At 46.8% G+C, this 20,364-nt stretch overlaps 2 protein-coding genes across 3 annotated transcripts in view; both read left to right on the top strand.

Annotated features, from left to right (window-relative positions):
- The first annotated feature begins 11,911 nt into the window (after positions 1-11,911).
- Positions 11,912-19,442, top strand: LOC135911784 (uncharacterized). The gene is made up of 5 exons (XM_065444122.1): positions 11,912-11,985; positions 14,092-14,250; positions 14,491-14,712; positions 17,336-17,563; positions 19,402-19,442. Exons 2-5 carry the CDS (start codon positions 14,163-14,165, stop codon positions 19,440-19,442), a joined length of 579 nt encoding a protein of 192 aa, XP_065300194.1. The 5' UTR covers positions 11,912-11,985; positions 14,092-14,162.
- A 77-nt stretch (positions 19,443-19,519) lies between these two features.
- The window catches only part of LOC135911797 (annulin-like), an 86,081-nt gene continuing 85,236 nt past the window's right edge, over positions 19,520-20,364 (top strand). The window contains exon 1 of one of the 2 annotated variants that reach the window (XM_065444137.1): positions 19,520-19,757. The gene's annotated coding sequence lies outside the window, so the exon portion shown is untranslated. Of the gene's footprint in view, positions 19,841-20,364 lie in introns of both variants that reach the window. The other variant, XM_065444138.1, reaches the window with a different exon arrangement.

Raw genomic sequence — 20,364 nt, 5'->3', positions numbered from 1 at the left:
CCCATATAGTTCGAAACATGAACCTCTCGGACAAAAAAAAAAAAAGCCTCGACTTTTTGGTACCGACAGATCTTTCAAAGGTTCTGACCGGCGACTGCAGTTTCAGAACGCATTGAATCTCCTAACGTCCCGAAGTACAAATGTGTGCCGCTAACTTCGGTGGACATATACCATATGTCGCCCTTTCTGCTTGGACCACGTGTCCGCAGTATTCAATAACTAAATAAATATAAAAATAGTGAGCGTTCCTTTCCTGCATACACTTGTGTAATACACAGCGAAAGAAGGCGCAACTTGAAACCCGGAAATCTTGAGATGGTGCTTGTTTGTCACTGCTTTCACAACGTTTCTTGTGGTGTCTAGTCACACTAAATTTCATATAAATTTTGTAATGTACGCAGCTGGTCTCGTTACGTTTTATCTAGAAAATAAAAATGAAGTTCGCAAAACAGAAACTTAGAGGGCTGAGTTTCTTGGAAAATCGTATCTCAGATAATCACAGCAGAAGGTCTTTTTATTTGAGCCTCTGCATGGTGGAGAGGCTAGAGGACAGTATTTGGCGCCTATTTGCCTTAAATGGCAGCTTTAATGCCTGTTATAGTCGCCTAAAACAGCAATTTTGAGTGCCTAAACATTTTATCTGTAGTAATCTCTAGTGCCTAAACATCCTATCTCCTGCCTAAAGAAGGAGAAGAACGCACGATTTCTGTTCTGGATCCTAGCAAGTTTATTGAACTGAAGGAGGGCACAGACTCCTGGGGTGTCGTCGAGTAACTCTACTCAATGTTCAAAACCGGAGATTGTTGCCACAACTTATGCGGCTTTCTTTGTCGTGGACAGCGCTGTACGAGTCTCAGTAGTCTACACCATATACTTGATGAGGAATTCAAAGCTGCTTTAGCGAAGCCGAGGAAAATGTGGTGATGTTGAAAGCTACATTGTATAAAAGCACCTACACCCTCAACAAGAGAATGTCATTCAATGACCCCCTTCGCACTCCCTAAATCTTAAGGAGTTACTTTTTTTGTAAGTCATAATAATAAAAAATCCGCCTATACTACACCCTTAATTTGCGGAAGTTTGTCAGACGGGCGTACACCCGTACAGAGTGCACAAGTGGAAACATGTATGTGAGGGACGTAGATATACATAGTGCGGTAGAACTTCACTCTATGCACAAATATTTTTTTGCGCATTTTGTAGCCTATCTTGTCCTCTAACAATAAACGTCATCAATCTTGCGTATACTGTACCTCCTTTATTTAATGATCTACGATCGCTATATACTTTCCTGCTAGGAACGCTTTGCCACGCTGATACGTGCTTACCGTTCGTAACTTGAAGGTAGCGGAGCCGCAAAAAGAAAATACAGGCAAGATAGACGACGATTATTGTTGGAGAACAAGATAAGCCCCAAATGACACAAGTTTCCTTTGGAGTGATTGATGACGGTTATTTCTGTTTTTTTATGTAACCACTATCATTGTATATGAATATTGGATCATTGTATTTTAACATATCGTTGTGGGAAAAAGAATGTTCAGCAAAGTGAAACTGAAACTGATAGCCATGCTGAATGATTCCTACCAGCCTTTCGATGGTATACTAAATCAAGAGTTACGCGTTACTCACCACCCGGAGTATGTAGAGCATATCAGATTTGATAAATGCGCGTATATATATGGCGGCGTAATTATAGTACAAACTACAAAGCACACAGACGGTCACCAAGCCGATCCTATAGGTGATCTGCAAAATATATCTCTAAGGGTGTGGTTTCTTGGTAACTTACGGTCAAATATGGTCAGCTTTGCAATGATATAGTAGATATGGTAGGAAAGAACATTGAGAAGGGAGCTAAGGATCGTGGAGCGAGCGATGGAAGGATAAAATATAAGCGTAACGCTATAAGGCACAGGGTGGCAACGGTACGGATGAGAGGCCAAGTGGGAGTAGCTGATTTCCTGATAGAGGGAGGAAGAAATCGAGTGCGACAGAACGTGTAATGCGTAGAGTAGGTATACGTATCGTACTATTAGAGTAACGCAATGGGTGCCAAGGGAAGGGAAGCGCAGTCGAGGACGGCGGGCAACCTAGGTGCATGGTGTGATGAGATTAGGACATTTGCTATCATGGGATTGAGTCAGCTGAGGGGTAAACTGGATACCGCTGGGAGAGGCCTTCTCCCTGCACAGGACACAGATTTAGATGATGAGGATGATCGTGATGCGGGGGTGGTATCTCTTATGACGTCACGCAGATTCGGTTGTGTGCAGGGTCGCTTTGTTGATCGTGATTGGCTGTCTAGTGCGCGTAATAAAGCTAACATTTCCCTTAAAAGACATGGTTGATGCCGTAGTGGGACATGTGACGAAGTCAAGCCTACATCGCGAACTCGATGCAAATATGGGCGCAAAATACCTTTCCTCTAAAAAATACCCCTTAAAAGTACATAATCCGACAGTGCACAGCAAAGACGAAGTAGAATAACAACAAGACAAGACAAAATACTACTGAAAACGGAGCATAAGTTGCAACAAAACAAGACGAAGTGTCATATTTCGAATGACCACTGTTTCTTGTTTCATATGAATATCGTGACGAAAATCCTCTTTAAAAAAAATTGGCATTCTCACGCATATGTGGGAATATGTTATAAGTGAAGTTTTCTTGGATGTTTACTGAAATTTTTTCACTTCTCCTCCTTCACTTCAACTTAGCTCAACGCTCCTCCATTTATTCACTTCACTTCTTTCTTCGCACTCGGCAGCCGCTGTTGGCGGCTTCGTCACTTCTGCGTAGCTGATTTCAATTTTTTTTTTGTTGCCGAATACTTTGCTGCTCTGTAATTAAACGCTCCTTGCTCAATGCACGCTCTGGTTCCAGTCGGTTCGCTTCGCTTCTTTCTCCACACTCTGATTTAGTTGCCGACCGTTCTTCACTTCTGGCCTCTTGTTCTTCTTGTCTATTCGAGCACCTACCCAGTGGCACAAGCTGTCTATTCATGCCAAATACAGTGGCCCAAAGCGTTATACAATCGGCAAAACAGCAGCAGCCAGCACCCGCAAAGCGGGGAGAAGAGGCAAAGAAAGCTTCGCTTTAATATAGGAATATTGAGAAATGCTACAAAAGTTTATCAGCTGACGGGAGACTTTTCCCAGTATAATACAGGAAGTAATTTAATACTGAAGGAAAATGAGCATAAACAGTGGGGCCACCGTAAAATTGGGCAATATGTTGTTTTTCGATCGAGTTTCTTATCATATATATGCTTGTTTTCTTTCGTCTTTTTTTCGTGTTTTCGTCTCATAATTATTGCAATACGAGACGTATTACTGTATTGGAACGACTGAAAGCTGAACTAGTTGGTAAGGATTCATAATGCAAAAAAGGGTAAGGCGTGCAGACACGGCTACAATAGATGTGGACAACACGAATGCTGACTATCAACTGAAGGAAGCACGAAAAAAATAAAGAAGACACAAAACTCATCTGCGCATGCTCTGGAATGGCAGCACCATGTGTCAATCGGGTACACGTGCCGGTCTATGTGAGAGGTAACTGTTAAGGCATTTAATCTCTTCCTTATGTAAGATAATCGAAGGCTGACTCATGCACGCACTTCCACCATTATTGATATGCCATGCATGCAGGCACGTACCCAGGATTTTTTTTTCGAGGGGGGCCCCCCAACACAAGGTAACTTTTCTATGAAAATGAGGGGGGGGGGGGGGGGCTACCTTTACTTGTACAAACGTGAATAATGCCTACTGAACTCCATACAGCCATACAAACCCGCAACAGAGAAATGAAACAAGGTGTATCTCACACTTACGCCTGTGAGATGCACCTCTCCTTTACTTGACAAACAAGGAACCACATCAAATGGACTCGCGCAGGAAAGAAGCGCATGAAGAACACTGCCAAGAACAAATAATAGAAAACCTAAAATAAAAATTTATAGTAGAGTTTTTTCAACTAGGTCTGGAAGAATTATAGAGAAATATATATTTGCGGAATAATCATAGTTCTTTTGAATCCATCGTTTACTGCTTTACCAAGTGGCAAAACCGACTCGTATTGTTATTTAGGAAGTTCCGTAACGATGCATGGCGGCCGGTCCCGTACAACCGCGTAGAGCGCCGGACGCTACGGTTCTGGACGTACTGCGCCCTCCGCGGAAGGTTAGAAAAAAATAAAAAAGCACATAAGCACAGCAGGGAAGGGGCTACGTCAGGCAGCTCCACTGATAAATGTAGATGCGTCATTCAAAATACACGGAATGATTCCCCACTTCCGTCGGCGTTTTCTAACACTTCCTTTTTAAATAAAAAGATGTTGATCCATAAATATTTTCATAAACAATGGTTATATTTCTTAATTTTCGCTTATCCTTCCTGTTTGGCTGTTGCCTCGGCTCTCTCCCTTAGAAGATCGCGTAATTTCTGAACTCTTTGTGACTCTTGTTTCCAGTTGCCAATTTGCTTCCGATGCGCGTGACAATTGCATAGATGCTGACAACTGAACGTATCGGGAGTTAATTGCGCGGGCACCGAATCAATGAGAAAACTCGCCTTCACATCCCAGGAGATGCGGATAATTAGCGCCATAGAAAAGGAGTGAAAGAGGCAGCAAAATGTTGACCGCCGATTAGCTGTCAAGTCTCGAGCTCGATTTGGAGGCGCTTTAGGAATATGTGTAAGGAGTGGTGGTGTGGGCAGGGGAAGGGGAGGGGCCGAGAGGTCCGGGCCCCCCCCCCTTGGGTATGTGCCTGCATGCATGCCTCGACCATAAGATGCGTATCTTTATTCCCATGTCTTATTCCTAAGTTACAATCTTGGTAGTCTTGGCGATGTAAGGAAGGATTAGAAGGCGATCCAACGGTTAACGACCTTTTATGTTCCATTAGTCAGTGTTCGCGTTGACCACTTCTCTTTTCTTGAGTCCGTGTCCGCACGCCTTACCCCCTTCCTTGCATTATGCTTTACTGTAATTGCGCCATAACACTTTCACTAGTCCGGGCCCGCATATTCACCAAACCCATGCGAGAATACGGATGTCTATGAGTTCTTTCAGTTCTATCTGTTTTTGATTGTGTATTTGCGCGAACTTATTTATTAAAAATATACTAGAGGGGAGCAACGTTTCCGTCCTGTGGTTACAGCTTGTTTGTAACTGTCGGCACAAGTGGGAGGGCCCCCCTCCGTTTCTGTCTTTGGTCCTCTGTTCCTAAGTGTGAAGATGCATACTTGAATGAAGTATTTAAGATTCGATATATTATCCTACGCAAATGCCGTACACGGTCGCTGCGGCGATCGTCTCGCTATAGTGTGCCAATATCCGGCCAATCTGGAAACTCTCTTACGCCAAAAGGGCTCGTATTCACAATAAATTATCTAACGTAAGCGACGCTCGCTATTGGCCAATGCCACTGAGATTGCCTCATTATTATGCCGATCGGCACTATGAAAGGTGATCACCGTACAGATGATCGGCCAAGGAGACAACGCAATTAACATCTTCTCTTACGCAAGAGGAGTTTTGTGAATACAGGCCTTGAGGTTACAGGAAGTTTACCGTTCTGAACAATCATCTATTGTAAGGGTGCTCCAGAGTGTGAAAAACGCCTTTTTTAATACGTGTGAGGACGTGAATATGGCACGTTGGTGTTGGTGCATGTGTGTTCGACCCTGGCAGCCTAGTCTGTAGCTGTTTTGTTCTGGCAAGTAATGCAACGCCACTGCGTCAAAAATTTCTTCTCTAAGTGAGAAATCCCTGCTAGATTAAGAGGACTACCTGAAGCCAAGGTTTCCAGCTTAGTACCGGCGCGAGCATGCTTTGTTTCGAACTTGTCAAATAGGTATGTTCGTTCGTCCCAGCAAGAACTATGCCGATTTTAGTCATTATCCCCTCCCCCCTCTCGTTCCTCCCTTCCAGCGCATACCGCCCCTATTTCCTCTTCACCCCGTGCAGCGTAGCCAGCCAGGGAAGACTATTGTCAGAATTTCTGTTTTTTATTTCTCCCCTTCCTCTCCTTCTTCAGCAACAACACGCTTCTAATGTCTTTGTGAAGAGCGAGATAAACTGTGGTAATCAAAGGGTCTTGAACGCGCTGTTTTCGTCCATGCTCTTCTAGAAGACGTCGATACTTGCTTTTTTACATCCTTGTTTGTAAAAAAAAAAGGAAGAAAGCTAAAAGCGCATGTTTCTGCTTTGTGCCCAGTATGGCAGTGGCTGTAACAAGGTATAAAAAAGTCGCAAAAAAAGAAGTTCTCTGCATGTACTAGCGCAGTAAAATATACTATACTGGGCATGTAAAACAGGATTTTGATGGCAACGCAGGTTTCAGGAGCTCTTCGCAAGATTCAAGGCGTGTTCCAAGGCGGACGTCTGACTCTGAGGAACAGACGCCCCCGTGTGTGCCGAAGCACGCCCCCACTGCATCCCCGACAAGAAAGAACCGACCCAAGAATTTGAAGGTAGCCTTCGAGAGTGTGGATGTCGACACAAGACTGAGCACTTTTCATTCCGAAAATGGCAGTGCTCGCTTCAGGACACCGCCGTCTAGAACACATCGACTGGAGGAATTCAGCCATGTGCCCACAGGTGGGTTACGGATGTCCCTTGTTCGCACGCTCTGACACCGCCGTAGTAAGCAACGATTGGCTGCTGGGTTGCAGGGATGTCTGACTCACTGCCCTCCACGTTATATCCGCGAATGGCGTGCCGCATGAGCACACCGGACCTCCGACATGATCAAGCGACCATCGCTGGCGCGCAGCACCGACACGCTCGTTGTGCAGAATAAATGAGAGAACATATGATAACGCATTCTGTGCATGGCATGTACTTTGACCAGAGCTACTTGAACAGATGTTTTCCGGAGCGTTCCGATATAAGCGTGGCGGTGTCTGTCAGACGAACTAATAATGGTTAAGCTATCTATCCCTTGGTCGTATGATTAATAAAAGACACCATTCATTTTTGCTTGGCTCTCCTAAAATCAAACCTTTTGCACACACATGCGTCAAATAGTGTACGTGGACTCCATGTGAGAAATACACAATAAACTTGCTCACGCAAGAACAGTACGGACTAGTACTGTACCACCGTATCATTCTGCGTACAAATTGTTTTGCTTATACAACGGGACGTGACTCATGGTAGTGAAACCATTTAATGATATCTCTTTTCACTAACACGCCCCCCCCCCCCAAAAAAAAAGGAAAAAAACCTCATTGGGGTCGGCGGGGAGGTTGTTTCACATATGAACAAAAAAAGTGATGCGCTATTTATTAGGTGGCATCATGCACTCGCATCCGTACGTACATGCTTGCGCAGTTAGCCGAATTGCAGCCTGAAAACAAACATGACCAGTGCACCTCGCGAACTTATCTGTGGATGTTCGACGCACGACATGAGAAAAATAGCGTAAACTGAAAGAGAGCGTGCCTCCTTGATTCTTAGTTGAAAATTGGAAAAAAAAGAGCCGTTTAAAAAATAGATCCATAGAAACGTTGCAGCAGAGGGGATGGGTGCTAGGAGCAGACACAACATTGGTTCAATTTCGTCGTTAATGGTACCGTTCGAGGCAGTCCCTCATGCCCGTAACGGCATGATGCACTGCTTTATGGTCCATGGTCTTTTGGTCCCATGAGGGACCAAAACCTTACGGTATTGCGAACAATGAACAATATAATTTCTTCCATAATTACCTGAACCGAAATTTTGTACGTGCACCATGCATGGAGTCGAGACGCCGTGCGATGATTAACAGTGGGTGAAACAGGAAACCCTCATACAGGAGTCAAGTTTCGACAATGGGACTTTTCTTCGTCAGGACCAGTCTCTTTGTCGAAACTTTGGTTACAGGCTGAGGCTTCTCTTGTTTGTCTACTGCTAATGAGTTTAGGTTTCCATGATCACACGACTTCTTCACCTTGACGGTCATACCGTTTCCGCTGCGAACCAAAACGAGTGCTTTCTGCAGTGTTAAGGACAGGCTCAAAGAGACCCAGTTTTGCACATAGGCAGGGCGCAGACTACAGCTGCAACGTATGGGTCATTACGCGGCCATGACTCTGCACTCACGCATAAAGCTACGCAACCATTGCGTTATATATCTATGTGCTCTCGCCTTAAGCCTTGCAACCACTTTGTAAATAGATGTGTGCGCGCGCACACTCGCCGTAACGTCGCTGAACTGCAGCGCGACGTTTACGTTCAGTAAAAGAGACTGTTTCCCAAAGCTTACAAATGGCAGCATGCAGCATCTTCAGCAGACAAAACCTTTCATGCACGGGGCGCCCTGTTACTCCCAACGAACTACGATGTAGATCAAACGAGTCGCGGGTAAAGTGACCAATTACGGAGCGCTCAGGAGAGGAGTGGGAGGAAAAGTTTAAGCCCGGAGACAGGTGTTTTATGTTGGAAAGTGGGATTTTGCACTCAAGACCGTCGGATGCTGATACTTTCCTGATGGGCGCCGATGTGTGACCAAATTAATGGGTGTTTTGAGTAATGGGTGTTAATGAGATTTTCCTTGTAGAATAATTTCTCATTAAATCGACAAAGACTATTTGAAAATAATAATTTGCGACATCGAATCGGGTAAAGGGCTGCCATTTTGTAGCGCTGTCTTCAGCTCGATTCTATGCCACTCTTACCATCCATCGTTCAAGGCCGGCGGATCCCACTGATAACGCGGGCGGAACGTCGCTCTGACCAATTGACGAAGCATGAATTAACAGTACGAAAAGGAATAGCATCGTAAAAGGCATTGCTACAAGATCGCGACTAAGAATGGTTCCGGGCAGGAAAACAATCGCAGAATGTTTCAAAGGAAAAAAAAAATGATGGCTCTCCCGCAATCGGGGGTATATATGCAAGCATGAAATGGCTACAGGCAAAGCAGATTGGTTGGAGATGATACTAGCCATAATATTAAAATGCCTATAGGGCATGCTCACAACGGCGTGGTGTGGTGTGCACACCACACCACAGCACACGAACCTGTTTCGAACTGAATCTCATTGCAAGGGCCCTATAACGTAAAACTATTCCAATATGTTTTTATTCCAATCTCCTGACGTCAAATGTGCGTAACCACCGACGCAATCATCGGGCGGTCCCCCGCGGGGTTGTCTCAACAGACCAATCAAACGCTCTCCTCGTTCATAGGATGTCACTTTTGTTTGCTTGAAAAACGAATAACATTGCCTACACAGAGCGGCTTGTCTGAACTAATTGGCTCACAAGAGGCGAGGAGCACGCTCAAGCGGAGAGGGATTCGATGGGGCTGAGCCACTGCACGGAAAATCGATAACTGGATGAAGAGGATGGTGCCGGCGTCTGTGACTGGTCCGTTTTTCCTTAGCTTACGGTGGCTCGTCGACAGTTGCGGCGGCATGCAGCGGAAGCATAAGAATGACGCTAAAACGGATCCACAGCAAAGAATAGTTGGCAGAACGAGGTCGTAAACGTGCCGAAACTGATCGAAAACGTTACACGGCCACGCAAAAAGTTTTATTACACGCACATACACTCATGCTCTCCGGCAGGTGCGAGTAGCCAGTGCCTGAGCGATCTACGGCAGCCATCTTTTATTCCTTTCGGAACGGGACAGCCTGCGGCTATTCAGAAGAAAATTCAGTTTTGTTCGGCATATTAATGCATCTTTAACGCGTACACGTCACTTTGACGCGGTGAGTTTTTGCGCTTTTGGGACGTCGCGGGACAGGCAGGTGAAGTGGGTGCAGCCCGAAAACTTTTGACCAATAGCCGAGGGCTAATGGCGAAAAGGCATCGAATCAGAAATAACTATTTTTCCTTTGTTCGGTCAAATCATGTATAATCAGTATGTAGACGTAATATCAGATGGGGAGCTATCGTGGTTTTCGTGACGTCGCGTGACGACAGGTGAAGTGGGGGTGGTCCAAAAATGTTTTCACCAATCGCGGAGGGCTGATTGCAGAATTGGAATAGAAACGTTTGGAATAGTTTTACGTTATAGCACTTCATGTGTCGTCTCGGCCAAACAGCCATCCGCAGCGCGCCGGACGCTGACGGCTTGCTCACGCAGCGTGGCGCCATCTCTCTAGCCGGCGCAAAACCCGCGCCGCGGAACTCACGGACCGCTTGTGTTGAACAAGCAACCCTGTCTCAGCGCCAAAAAATGACAATAAAGTGCATGGTGTCCTGTGTCTGCTTTTGAACGTCGCCTATTGGAAATGACAAATAAAACTTCAGCGTACTATAGAAGTCACAACTTGAGTGATATTGTGCACAAACATTAGGAAGATCTCGGAAGCAATATTTTTTGTAACTTGTTTGGGCGGTAACTAGCGTATGTAATGCGATCCTGTACAAAGGGTTGAGGGCCAGAAACCGCATTTTCTTAAGTTTAGACTGGTTGCCCGATTGATCTCGTTCTGTTTTCGCAACTTGCCCGGATGTTCTTGCTTGAGTGCCCGGATAGCGGTTCTGGCTTTTGGTTCAAGGTCACTTGAACAACGTTGCCGACAATTGCCGACAACGGTTGCCGACAACGGGAGCTACAAGCATTTCATGCTTAAAAACAGTGAAGTTAAGTATACGTGGCTATTTAAGTTGGCAACACTCTATTTCTCAGCTTTGCACCTAATATGACTATCCACACAAAGTCCATCTCAAATGTGTCTGCGTGAAGAGAATGTCTCCTGCGAAAGGAAGGCAGTGTGTACGCAAAGGAATGCCCCCGCCCCCCACCTCAGCTCTAGTTTCATGCACCTTTTCTTTTTCTTCAGTCTTATAAAAGCTATTCGTAGCACAACTTTTATACCTCTGCTATCGCATAAGTCAAGCCCCACAAAGCAGTTGTTCCCGTACAGGCTCACACGCCAAGCATTAAAAGAAAAAATTTACAGTCACCGAAGAGTCCTTACGTGATTTGAATGCGGAAGCTTTTCACTGCTCTAATTAATTGGTTACGTACATGATACGTGACGTCATACATCGTCACGTGTCCTTCACAACTCTAACTTGATTCACCTTGCTCTAATTTGTACTAATCTTAATCCACCGTAATCCACTTTAGTGCACCTTGATTCACTTTAATTCACCTTCATTCACTTTACTTCATCTTAACTAACTTTACTGCCCCTTAATCACCTTACTGTAACGTCGCAGCCAGATTGCTGCAACGTTATGTGTGCAATGACGCACGCATTAGGCACACCTTTAGTCAGCCAGAACCATGGAGCCGCCTTGCGTCGGGGAAGCCTGCACGCTGCGCCCCTCGGAGGTCCGGGTTCGATTCTCACCCAGACCCGAATGTACGAAACCTTCTTTTCAAATCCATTAATTTACTTTGTTTGCAGGCACCTGCCTGAGAAATTCGACGTCAATCCGAGCATTTTTGACGTGTTTTTACTCTTTGCGCCATCGGCCAGTTTTGGTGCTATCTATTGATCACGCCGAATTTTGTGCCTCATGGGACATATAATGCGTTCGCATTAATAAACGCTAGCGCCTCAACTCCTTCCAGATGCGTTGCGTTGCCGCTGAATTGTACCCTGGTCCAGTGCACTCTTTCCGTATGTACAGCTCTGGCGTCTCTTGAAAGCCAAGAACAGACCTACTAGATCACAACGGTTGACGGGACTGCACCTTCGTGTGATGGCAGTCTTAGACACCGGTTAAAACAGAGGCTGTCCCGTTTGGTCGCCACCACAGGTCGCAGGCGAGGGGTGGCGTCGGCGGAGCCTTCTCCGCGGCCCAGCCGACGCGCGTCGGTCTCCTCAGCGGCCAGCGACGACGGCTGCTACCGGCGCATGGGAGACGTGGTGTCGCGGCGCACGTTCCCCACCGTCGAGCCACAGGTCGCCGACGCCGTGTACGCCAATGTTCCACTTCTGGTGCGGGGAGACGAGCCAGCACCGGCCCAGGGTTCGCCCGCTGGCTCTTCGAGGGAGTCGGTCGGCTCGGCGCACGTCTACGGCCATCGAGGTATTTGCGGCGCGGAGAAGTCGCAGTGAACTATGCTTTTGTGCGTCGCGAGGGGTGCTCCATGTTGTGTTGACGTTTACAGAGAGCCAGCGGCGGAAGAATATTAAGAGCAGTCGGTCGCTGCGCGTGGAACATAGCGGAAAATTAACTGTTTTCTTTTATTGAACTGTAGAAATAATCATGGATTGGGGTTATGGTTATTCCTGAAGTTCATTAACACCAGTTGGTCTTCCGTATATGCATACATTTGCATATGCATACACGTGCACCAGACAAAGTCGTCGAGGAAACAGAATGGTGATTGTTACAACGTTTCGTCCTGTCCAACACGTGGGAATACATTTCGACTTCTTTTTCTTCTTTCCAACGTTTTTTTTGTCTTGCTTAACTATCAGTTACGGTTTCCAGGAAATTATCGTTCCATTACGAGTAGCCTCCCCTATTTTGGAGGTCCTAGAATTGGCTAGAAAACGGCGCTCCCATACGATTTGACGTCATCGAAGGGAAGCAGACAGGCTGCGGACATAATTAAATGTTGACTTTCTTGTGCGTGCGTACCTGAATGTCCAAAATATTTAGTCAGGAGGTTAATGTATTCAATCCGAGCAGGACATTTATACAGCGCCCGCAGTAGGGACCTTTCTGTTTTTTCGCCGACCAGTGGGGGAAACCGAGCGCACTGCCCGCAGTGGGGTATCGAAGCCGTCGCGTTACCAAGACCGCGCCTAACTTTTTGTAGCGCATTTAGGGGAACTTGAAGAATTTCACGTCACTTTGCCTTTATAGTTATTGACCGTTCGCTTTTGCGGCGCCAAAATGTTCCCTTGTTTGTTTTCTCTCTGTAGTCATTATTTAGTTCCATATTTTTATTTTGCACAAGACACACCTGGCGACGTCAGGGGTTGAATTCACAATGATATCGTTCGTAATGTCTGACTGGTAGACTGCCATCACTAATATATATATATATATATATATATATATATATATATATATATATATATATATATATATATATATATATATATATATATATATATAGAGAGAGAGAGAGAGAGAGAGAGAGAGACGACACGATAGGCAGAGAGGTTAACCAGAGTAACTATCCGGTCAGCTACCCTGCTAATAGTATGTTCGCTGTCACTACTGGATGGCTTTTGTTCTTACAAACTTAACTAGCGTAACAATCACTTGAGAATATGGACCCCGATTGTTATTACATCACGAGTGTTGCAATTGCTGTATAAAGGCCTCGTCTTTATTAGATGTGCACGAAGCAGCGAGAGCATTCTCAAATTGTCTCGATGACAGCCGGTTGATCTATAGAATGCACAATGACGCCCCAAAATAGGGGGCTGATTATTTAATTATTGTTACCCGTGCCATTAGACTGTTGACAATGTTGCCACTATCGCTACCGTCAAGTTGTAGGTACATTTATGTTCAAGTGTGTGTGTGAAGGGGGGGGGGGAGGGGGGAGGAGGTTGGGACTCACACGTCATGTTGGGTCCTCAAATTATAGTGAAATGCAACGAAATCGTGCCAAACGCTTTCTCGTTCAATAATCTGTGGCATTACCCACAGAGCATTTCATTATGAAGAGCTATCTCTGATTGGTCGTTTGCTTTGCTAGCCAAATCATCCTCAATCGCATAAAGCCTGCGTCCGTTCTCACGAATCTCTCTTGCTTACGAACAGGGAAAATACGGGGAAGGCGGGAGATGGAAATTCAAGACGATGAGTAAAACGAGAACAAGGTTTCAAGGTTTTCAAGGTTTTCACCTTGTTCTCATTTTGCTCATCGTTTTGCTTACGAACGGTGGCATTTTGCATCCGTACCTCAGCTCGCTGTAATATGACTCTTATCGTTCAGTTCCCTTTTATTCTTATCCATTGGGCCAGCTGCCAAATACTATAGCAATATACGTAGGCCATGTTATTGACGAAGAGCGAAAAAAAGTTGAGGCCCTGTTGTAGTGACTGAACTCCCCTCCTCTACATACTTCCCAGTATCCACTCGGCAGTCAAATGTATGCAGCGCAAAAAAGAAACACGTTGAATTTGAATGATGGACGCCAAGAATGAACATTAATGTGCCTCTTCTAGGATCTGCGGCCCCACTGATTCCGTCAAAGAAAGACGTTTCCAGGCCGAAGTTGCGAAACAGCGGTTCTGAAATGGGGGCTGCAGTTTCTGCCGACAAGTCTACGAAAGTCTCCAAGCCAAAGCCCTTCGATTTCCTGCCGTGGTGCTTGTGCTCCAAAGGTACGCTGAACCTAATGTGTATTACGTCTTCATTGTCGCACGAAAATATTTTTTCGCGTCACAGCGAGACATGAACGTGTTGATATTTACTGTACATGACTTCAGCCCATCACCCCCGGTACATTGTGTGCAGTTAACTGACAGCAGCCCCTTCTTCGACGAGACTGTTACGTTGTCACTGAGGCTGATCAAACCTCAGTGCGGTTTCAGCAAGTGTTACGAGATCGTGCCACTGTGCAGGGAGCACTGGGCGCTCAAGCCTGCCGTACGGAAAGCCGCGTCAACGACCGCGACTGCCGGCTGTGGCCGAGGAGGCATCGAGGCGCAACTCGACTGACATCGGGACACCCGAGGGTGAACTGGGCTTCCTGCAGCACCTGTGCCTGTGTGCAGTGTGCCGCGCCCAGATGCAGTCCTGTCAGCTTTTAGCGCAGCTCGTGAGTGAAGCCCAAGGCGCTGCCGGTGAGTGATGGTGCGTTATCAGGGGAGGCATACTGATACACTTGCGCTTATAAAGAACATGCTCAGTTAGTTTTAGTGTACCTGCAGCGCAAAGAAGAAAGAAGAAAGAAGAAAGAAGAAAATTCACCAGCGATAACGATGCTCCCTAATGCGAAATTTGAGCGCACATCTATACATGTTTTATTTACGCGATATGTATATATATATATTGGCTGGCGCAGACAATCTGTCTCGTGTGGCACATTACAAACGGAGCGAAGTTTGGCGCGAATGCCTCGCTAATCAGGATATGGCGAGAGGCAGCGCATGGGTGACGCGTGGGCGCGATTCACAGCAGCCACCACAGAGAGACCTCCGCTCATGCAGCGCTTTGTTTCCATATATGGTATTGGTCGACGCGGTCGCTGCAGGCCACCGGTGAGAAGACGACGGTGTGCTACTCTGGCGCCATCTTGTAGCGGTCGTTGCCGCAGAACCCATTTTGCGCAGCACTACGCTTTTCTTCTCACGCTTTCGCGCATCCTCTTCCACTTTCATCCGCGCACTCTCTTTGCTATCGCCATCTTCCATCCCCCGCTGCGCTTCGTGTTTGCTCTTTCATCCTTCGCTGTGCTCGTTCACTTGGGTACACCGAGGGACGCCGACCCTAAACGCAGGAACGGGCGCCTAAGAGCCGTGCTCTAAAAAAAAAAACAAAAAAAACCCCCAGTAATTTGTAGCACAGAAATGCTCTGTTCCTTCCTGTCAACGCACTGCGGCCCTTCTTTAACTATTCCTCTACTTGCTATCCCGCCCCTTTCAAAGGCATCGAATAAATCAAGTTTAGGGCGACTTCAACGTGTTTCCTCTACCTAATTCGACAATAAAGGGGCACAAGCGGATCTTTCTCGTTCTGTGGCCACGTACTCTACATTTGTAGCGAAGTTGCCGAGGAACGAGGAGACAGCGACGAACATATTTATCTGTACTCGATGGCTGGGACCGGTGCGACACGACAAAACCGATGAACGAGGCATCAACGTTAGCTTTGCTTTTTTTTTCGTTTGCATCCTGTTAATTGCTTGGTCTCTGAATGATAATCACGGGAAGTGGTCACGGCTGATCACTTTTAGCTCATCTTTCGCTGTCGGTTATGACTAATACCTTGCGCAACACTGGACTAAACTCCGAATTTCAGAAATTATCTGTGTTATGCATTTGTTGTATATACGTATCTTTCCTTTCTGTCCTCATCATTTTTCATCACTCTTCCTCCCGTGCGGCGTAGTGGGCTAGTGCACACCCACTCAAATCGACTGTTCGGCATTTTTGGGTAATAAATTATGTCTCTCTCTTTCTTTCGTTCACTGTCACAACCAGCCAACATGACAGTTCTTATGATGCGCTCTTGAGTGCGAACACCTAAGCCAGTGCGTGTTGTGAGTTCCATCTTGTGACAAAACTGATAAAGCTTTGATGAAATAAACATAAAAAGTAATATGTAAGCGCCAGAAAGATGTTCTAGTTGTTTTAAATGATGAAAGGGAAGTTTTTACTTAGTTTGACGTCAGCTGTTCATGGTGGCTTAGAGATGATGGAATGGGGTAAATTATTGGAGACTGTGATTTGGCTGAATAATATTGCGCAGAATTCTTCCACCACAGCATTGTCGCAGTTGGAAGTAGGCTAGAGCATCGAAGTTTTCAGGTATGTAAAACACAAAACGTCTAGGCTTCTACATGTTATTCTTCCTTGATTGTGCCCTTACATAAGTCCATAAGGCGTCTGGTCAGCAGTTGCCGAAAAAGGGAGCCTCAACTTGGAGCCAACGTTTCGACATGGAGACCTGCTTTCGTTAGGGCAAATCCCCTTGTGGAAACCTTGGATTCAAGCTGAGACTTTCCTTGTTCGGCCACTGTTGATCACTTTAAGTTGCCATCATCTTGTGAATCTATGTCTCAAAGAAACTTCTATATGATAAGAGTTAGAGGATCAAATTTTGTGTCTCGGAAAACTATGACCAGTCATCTATGCTGTTGCGGACAGTAGTAACTTGTAGAAGATATCCGGAGATGGGTGGGGTTTGGAGAGGTGGTGGGGGGGTTGTGAGCGGAAGTGGAATACCGTGAGCGTTGTGCTGTCGCTATGCTCAAGATGTAGCTTGTTAAGCCATCTCGTTCTGTCGAGTCACCGCCAGTAATCTTTGCAAACACTCCATACGGGGCACATCCGCGAATAACATACATTTTTGGTTAGGCAAGTCTTGTATTTGGTTCAGCCAATGATACAGGCTCTTAACAGCGGCTAACAGATAAACGGAAGGAACAGTTATATTCTATCCATGATATTTACGCACATCGGGCGTCGCTTGCCTTGTGCAATTAGGTAATACACTGGATAGACCCAGCGTTATAACTTAAATAAATCCTGAGTGTTACCTTTGTTCGTTCCGATTAAGCGAGAACATATAAATATCAGTCAGCCACAGATAATGGCAACCGGTTTTAACATGGGTTGGGCCCCACGCATCCGAGTGGAGCAATCAAGGTCAGTGATTGTGAGGAAAACTCACGTAGTGCCGCGTGATAGTTTCGAACTTTGCTCTCTGACATGGCCACTTGGCGGGCCGCGCATGCTCGGCAAGGCCCTCTTGCAGCAATACAGTCGCCTCTGGGGTTCGGCTTGTACCGCAGCCGTAGGCCGGCGCGGCTGTCCGAGCCGGCGCCAGCGTTGGACAGCCCTCCGTCCGATGAGCTGCACGACTCGTTCGAGAGCGGGATCCGCGACGAGTTCAGCTTTCTGCGGGAGCCCGAGTCCGAGGACTCCACCTTCTACGACGACGACGTCTACCCCGTCTATCTCCCCGAGCAAGGTGAAGGGGTCACCTCTGAGCATGAGCTTGCGCTAAAAAGTCTGAAAAAACATGGGAACATTCCGTGCCGAGTGTTGTATGGAATGGTGTCACGACAAATCAGCACAGGCCAAGGCAGCACGGTTAGAAAAGCACGGGGACAATGCAGCCCTGCGACAGGAACAACCGCAACCTAGCTACTTTGTCATGTTTTGCCGCCCACCATTGCGTTGTGGTACCGTATACTGAGCATTGGTGGGCTCATCGCGCTGATCAAGCGATCCATATCATGGCAGCTGTAACTGAGGCCAATGTACTTTACATAAAGGTAACACCTGCATGTTGAAGTTATTCACATCACAGGCGACCCAAGCACGTTTCGTGTGTGATTAGGCCCAAAGTGTGTAGAAACCGGAACAACTCGTTCTTTTCAGCGGTTTTCTGAAAACACGAACTAAGGTAGAGGGAACGTGCCGCGCTTGTGACACGAAAGGAGTACTGAAGGCCTGACCTTGGCTACAATCAAGGTATCTCGGTAATACGCATTCTTCGCGATAACTTTTTTTATATGAGAACGGCTTCGCGAATATCTGTCGCATGCTTTTACAGCGAAGCTGTTAAGGGCTACTTTCCCCACTATCGTGTCCGCGTGTAGAAAAAAAAAAACCGAAGATAGTGCAATATGCCGGGCCGACCCGCGGCGAAGGTGACGTAGGCAGGAAGCACTCCCCATACGTGGGCTGATCCCGAAGATAGTACAATACCTGGCCGACCCGTGGTGGAAGTGGAGCAGGCGTTAAACACTCCCCATACGTGAGCTGATCCAAAAGATAGTGCACTGCCGGATGACCCGCGGCGTAGGTGCCGTTCGCCATTAAGGGGCCCATATACTGAGCTTCGCTGGTCATTCTTCTTCACAGAGTGGAAAGGCACTTAGTTATTTATTTATAAAATCAGGCAAGCTCTGGTAATATTAGGCGCTAAAACTTATAATAAATTATTTTTTTGCTGAAATGTGCAGAAATCTGCGCAAAAGGGTGATACCCCAAAGTCTTCTTACAGCCCTTGGAAGCAGGCCTGCCTGCTAATCACTTCACATGGCCGTTTCGCTAAATGCGCGCTTTGTGGGCACGGCATCAGGGACCAATGAGGGGAAGGGGGAAGGTAGGGGTGGTGCGGCATAGTAGGAAAGCTAAGACACCAGCCACATTGACCGCGACACCATGCGAATAATGCGTCGCAGGAACAGAAATCGATAGAGAAGAAGCACGGTGTTAACAAGTTCGCTACTCCGCACGAGAGAAATGAATAAGAGGATAAAAAAATGCAAGTAATGTAAGGTATGTTATAGGCTGGTGTTAGTGACAAATAAATCCTATAATTTCTGTTTTCTCATAATAATATTCTGGGGCCGAATTCACGAAGCTTTTTGGTTCGTAAGTGCTGTTTGCCAATTGGTTGGCCGCCTTCGATCGCTAATAATACGTCCGACATGATGGTTGAATGACATTTGCTCTTACAAACAGTTCCAGTGTAAAAGCTCTTTTTTGAATACGGGCCGTGCCCTTTTGGTAAAGCGGTTGCGGTGACATAAAACCACAATTCAACAAGCACTGCGTAGAGGTGGTGATGTTTTTTTTTTTTTGCAGGTTGTTCTTCCTCCTTAAGTATATAGGAAGCTTCCGCTCAGCCCCTGCCCAGTCCCGACTACTATTTTTTCTAGATTCGCCTCCGATTTTGATTGCCTCGAGAAGTGTGCACCATAAAAATTGTTCTTAGACGGTAAAGAAAATTAAAGCTGATGAGAGGGCAATAAAGGTGCCCATACACAGCGTTCAGCATTTAACTTCATATCACAGCGGCCAAGGAGATGAGCTCCGAACTGCGCTTAGAGCTGTGAACGGTGCCCGTCGGTTGGCGGTTCGTCAGTGCCTTCAGAACGAACTGGGCACGCGCGACGTGGAAGAAGACGACGGACCTTCACCGCGTGTGTGCGCGCTGTCGCGCGCTCTCGGTTCAAAAGAACCAGTGCGGCGGCGGGGGCGGCGGAGTCACGCGCCCAGCGGTTCCGAAGGACCACGGTCCCAGCCCAGGTCGTCCGCGACATGTAGCGGCACCGAAAGGGTCCAGCAGCTTTCCACCCAGCGTCCAACCCGGTCCCCGATGACGAGCCATCAGCAGCAGAGTCGGAGTACCACCGCACTGTCCTAACAGAGTGAGCACACACTAGGTCCAGGTCGGGCACAGGACAAGGGCACCGTCTTGCAGCACGACGCTGAACGCAACGGGGACATAGCTGTACGTCTGTAACATGTAAAGAATCACGGATGAAAAGGCAACATCAGGCGAAGCCGACAGCCCTTCAGTGCATGCATGGCCTAGCGATCGCGTTGGCACAATTGTAGCTTCCACAAAAGGGAGTGAAGGAGCTCCGTGAAGGAGCTCCGTGAAGCCACAGTGGTGGCCCAACACGTGACCTCTTGCTTCGAGTTCGCGGAGCAAAAATCGAGATTTGCTGAGATGCTTGGTTCCCATTAGCTGGGCCAGTAGTTTGTATTCGGTGCGCGCTTGTTCAGCTGCCCTGCCGGGGCCCTGCATGCAGAGCGGGAACACTAAAACCAACCGCGCACTTTGACGTGCGATCACGTGTTTGGCCTCCACTGGCCCAGCAGATTTAGGCTTCAATCGCGTAGCGGTATGCTCCCTCCCCTTTTTTCCTTTCTCCATGATTTTGTCTGCTGACGGGAAAGTTGGCAGAAATTAGCCGGCGGTTTCGTCCTTACTAGCTGGATGCAACCATGTGATCACATGCAGGCACGCTC

The sequence above is a fragment of the Dermacentor albipictus genome, chromosome 1 (assembly GCF_038994185.2).
Source record: "Dermacentor albipictus isolate Rhodes 1998 colony chromosome 1, USDA_Dalb.pri_finalv2, whole genome shotgun sequence".
Classification (NCBI taxonomy): domain Eukaryota; kingdom Metazoa; phylum Arthropoda; class Arachnida; order Ixodida; family Ixodidae; genus Dermacentor; species Dermacentor albipictus.
This window is presented reverse-complemented; position numbering and strand designations above follow the sequence as displayed.

Excerpts from the sequence above, each read along its gene's own strand:
- LOC135911784 (XM_065444122.1), top strand. The coding sequence starts at position 14,163 with ATGGGGGCTGCAGTTTCTGCCGACAAGTCTACGAAAGTCTCCAAGCCA. Across the intron at positions 14,251-14,490 it reads GTGGTGCTTGTGCTCCAAAG|GGAGCACTGGGCGCTCAAGC; the intron begins GTACGCTGAACC and ends GCCACTGTGCAG. Across the intron at positions 14,713-17,335 it reads TGAAGCCCAAGGCGCTGCCG|GCCCTCTTGCAGCAATACAG; the intron begins GTGAGTGATGGT and ends ATGCTCGGCAAG.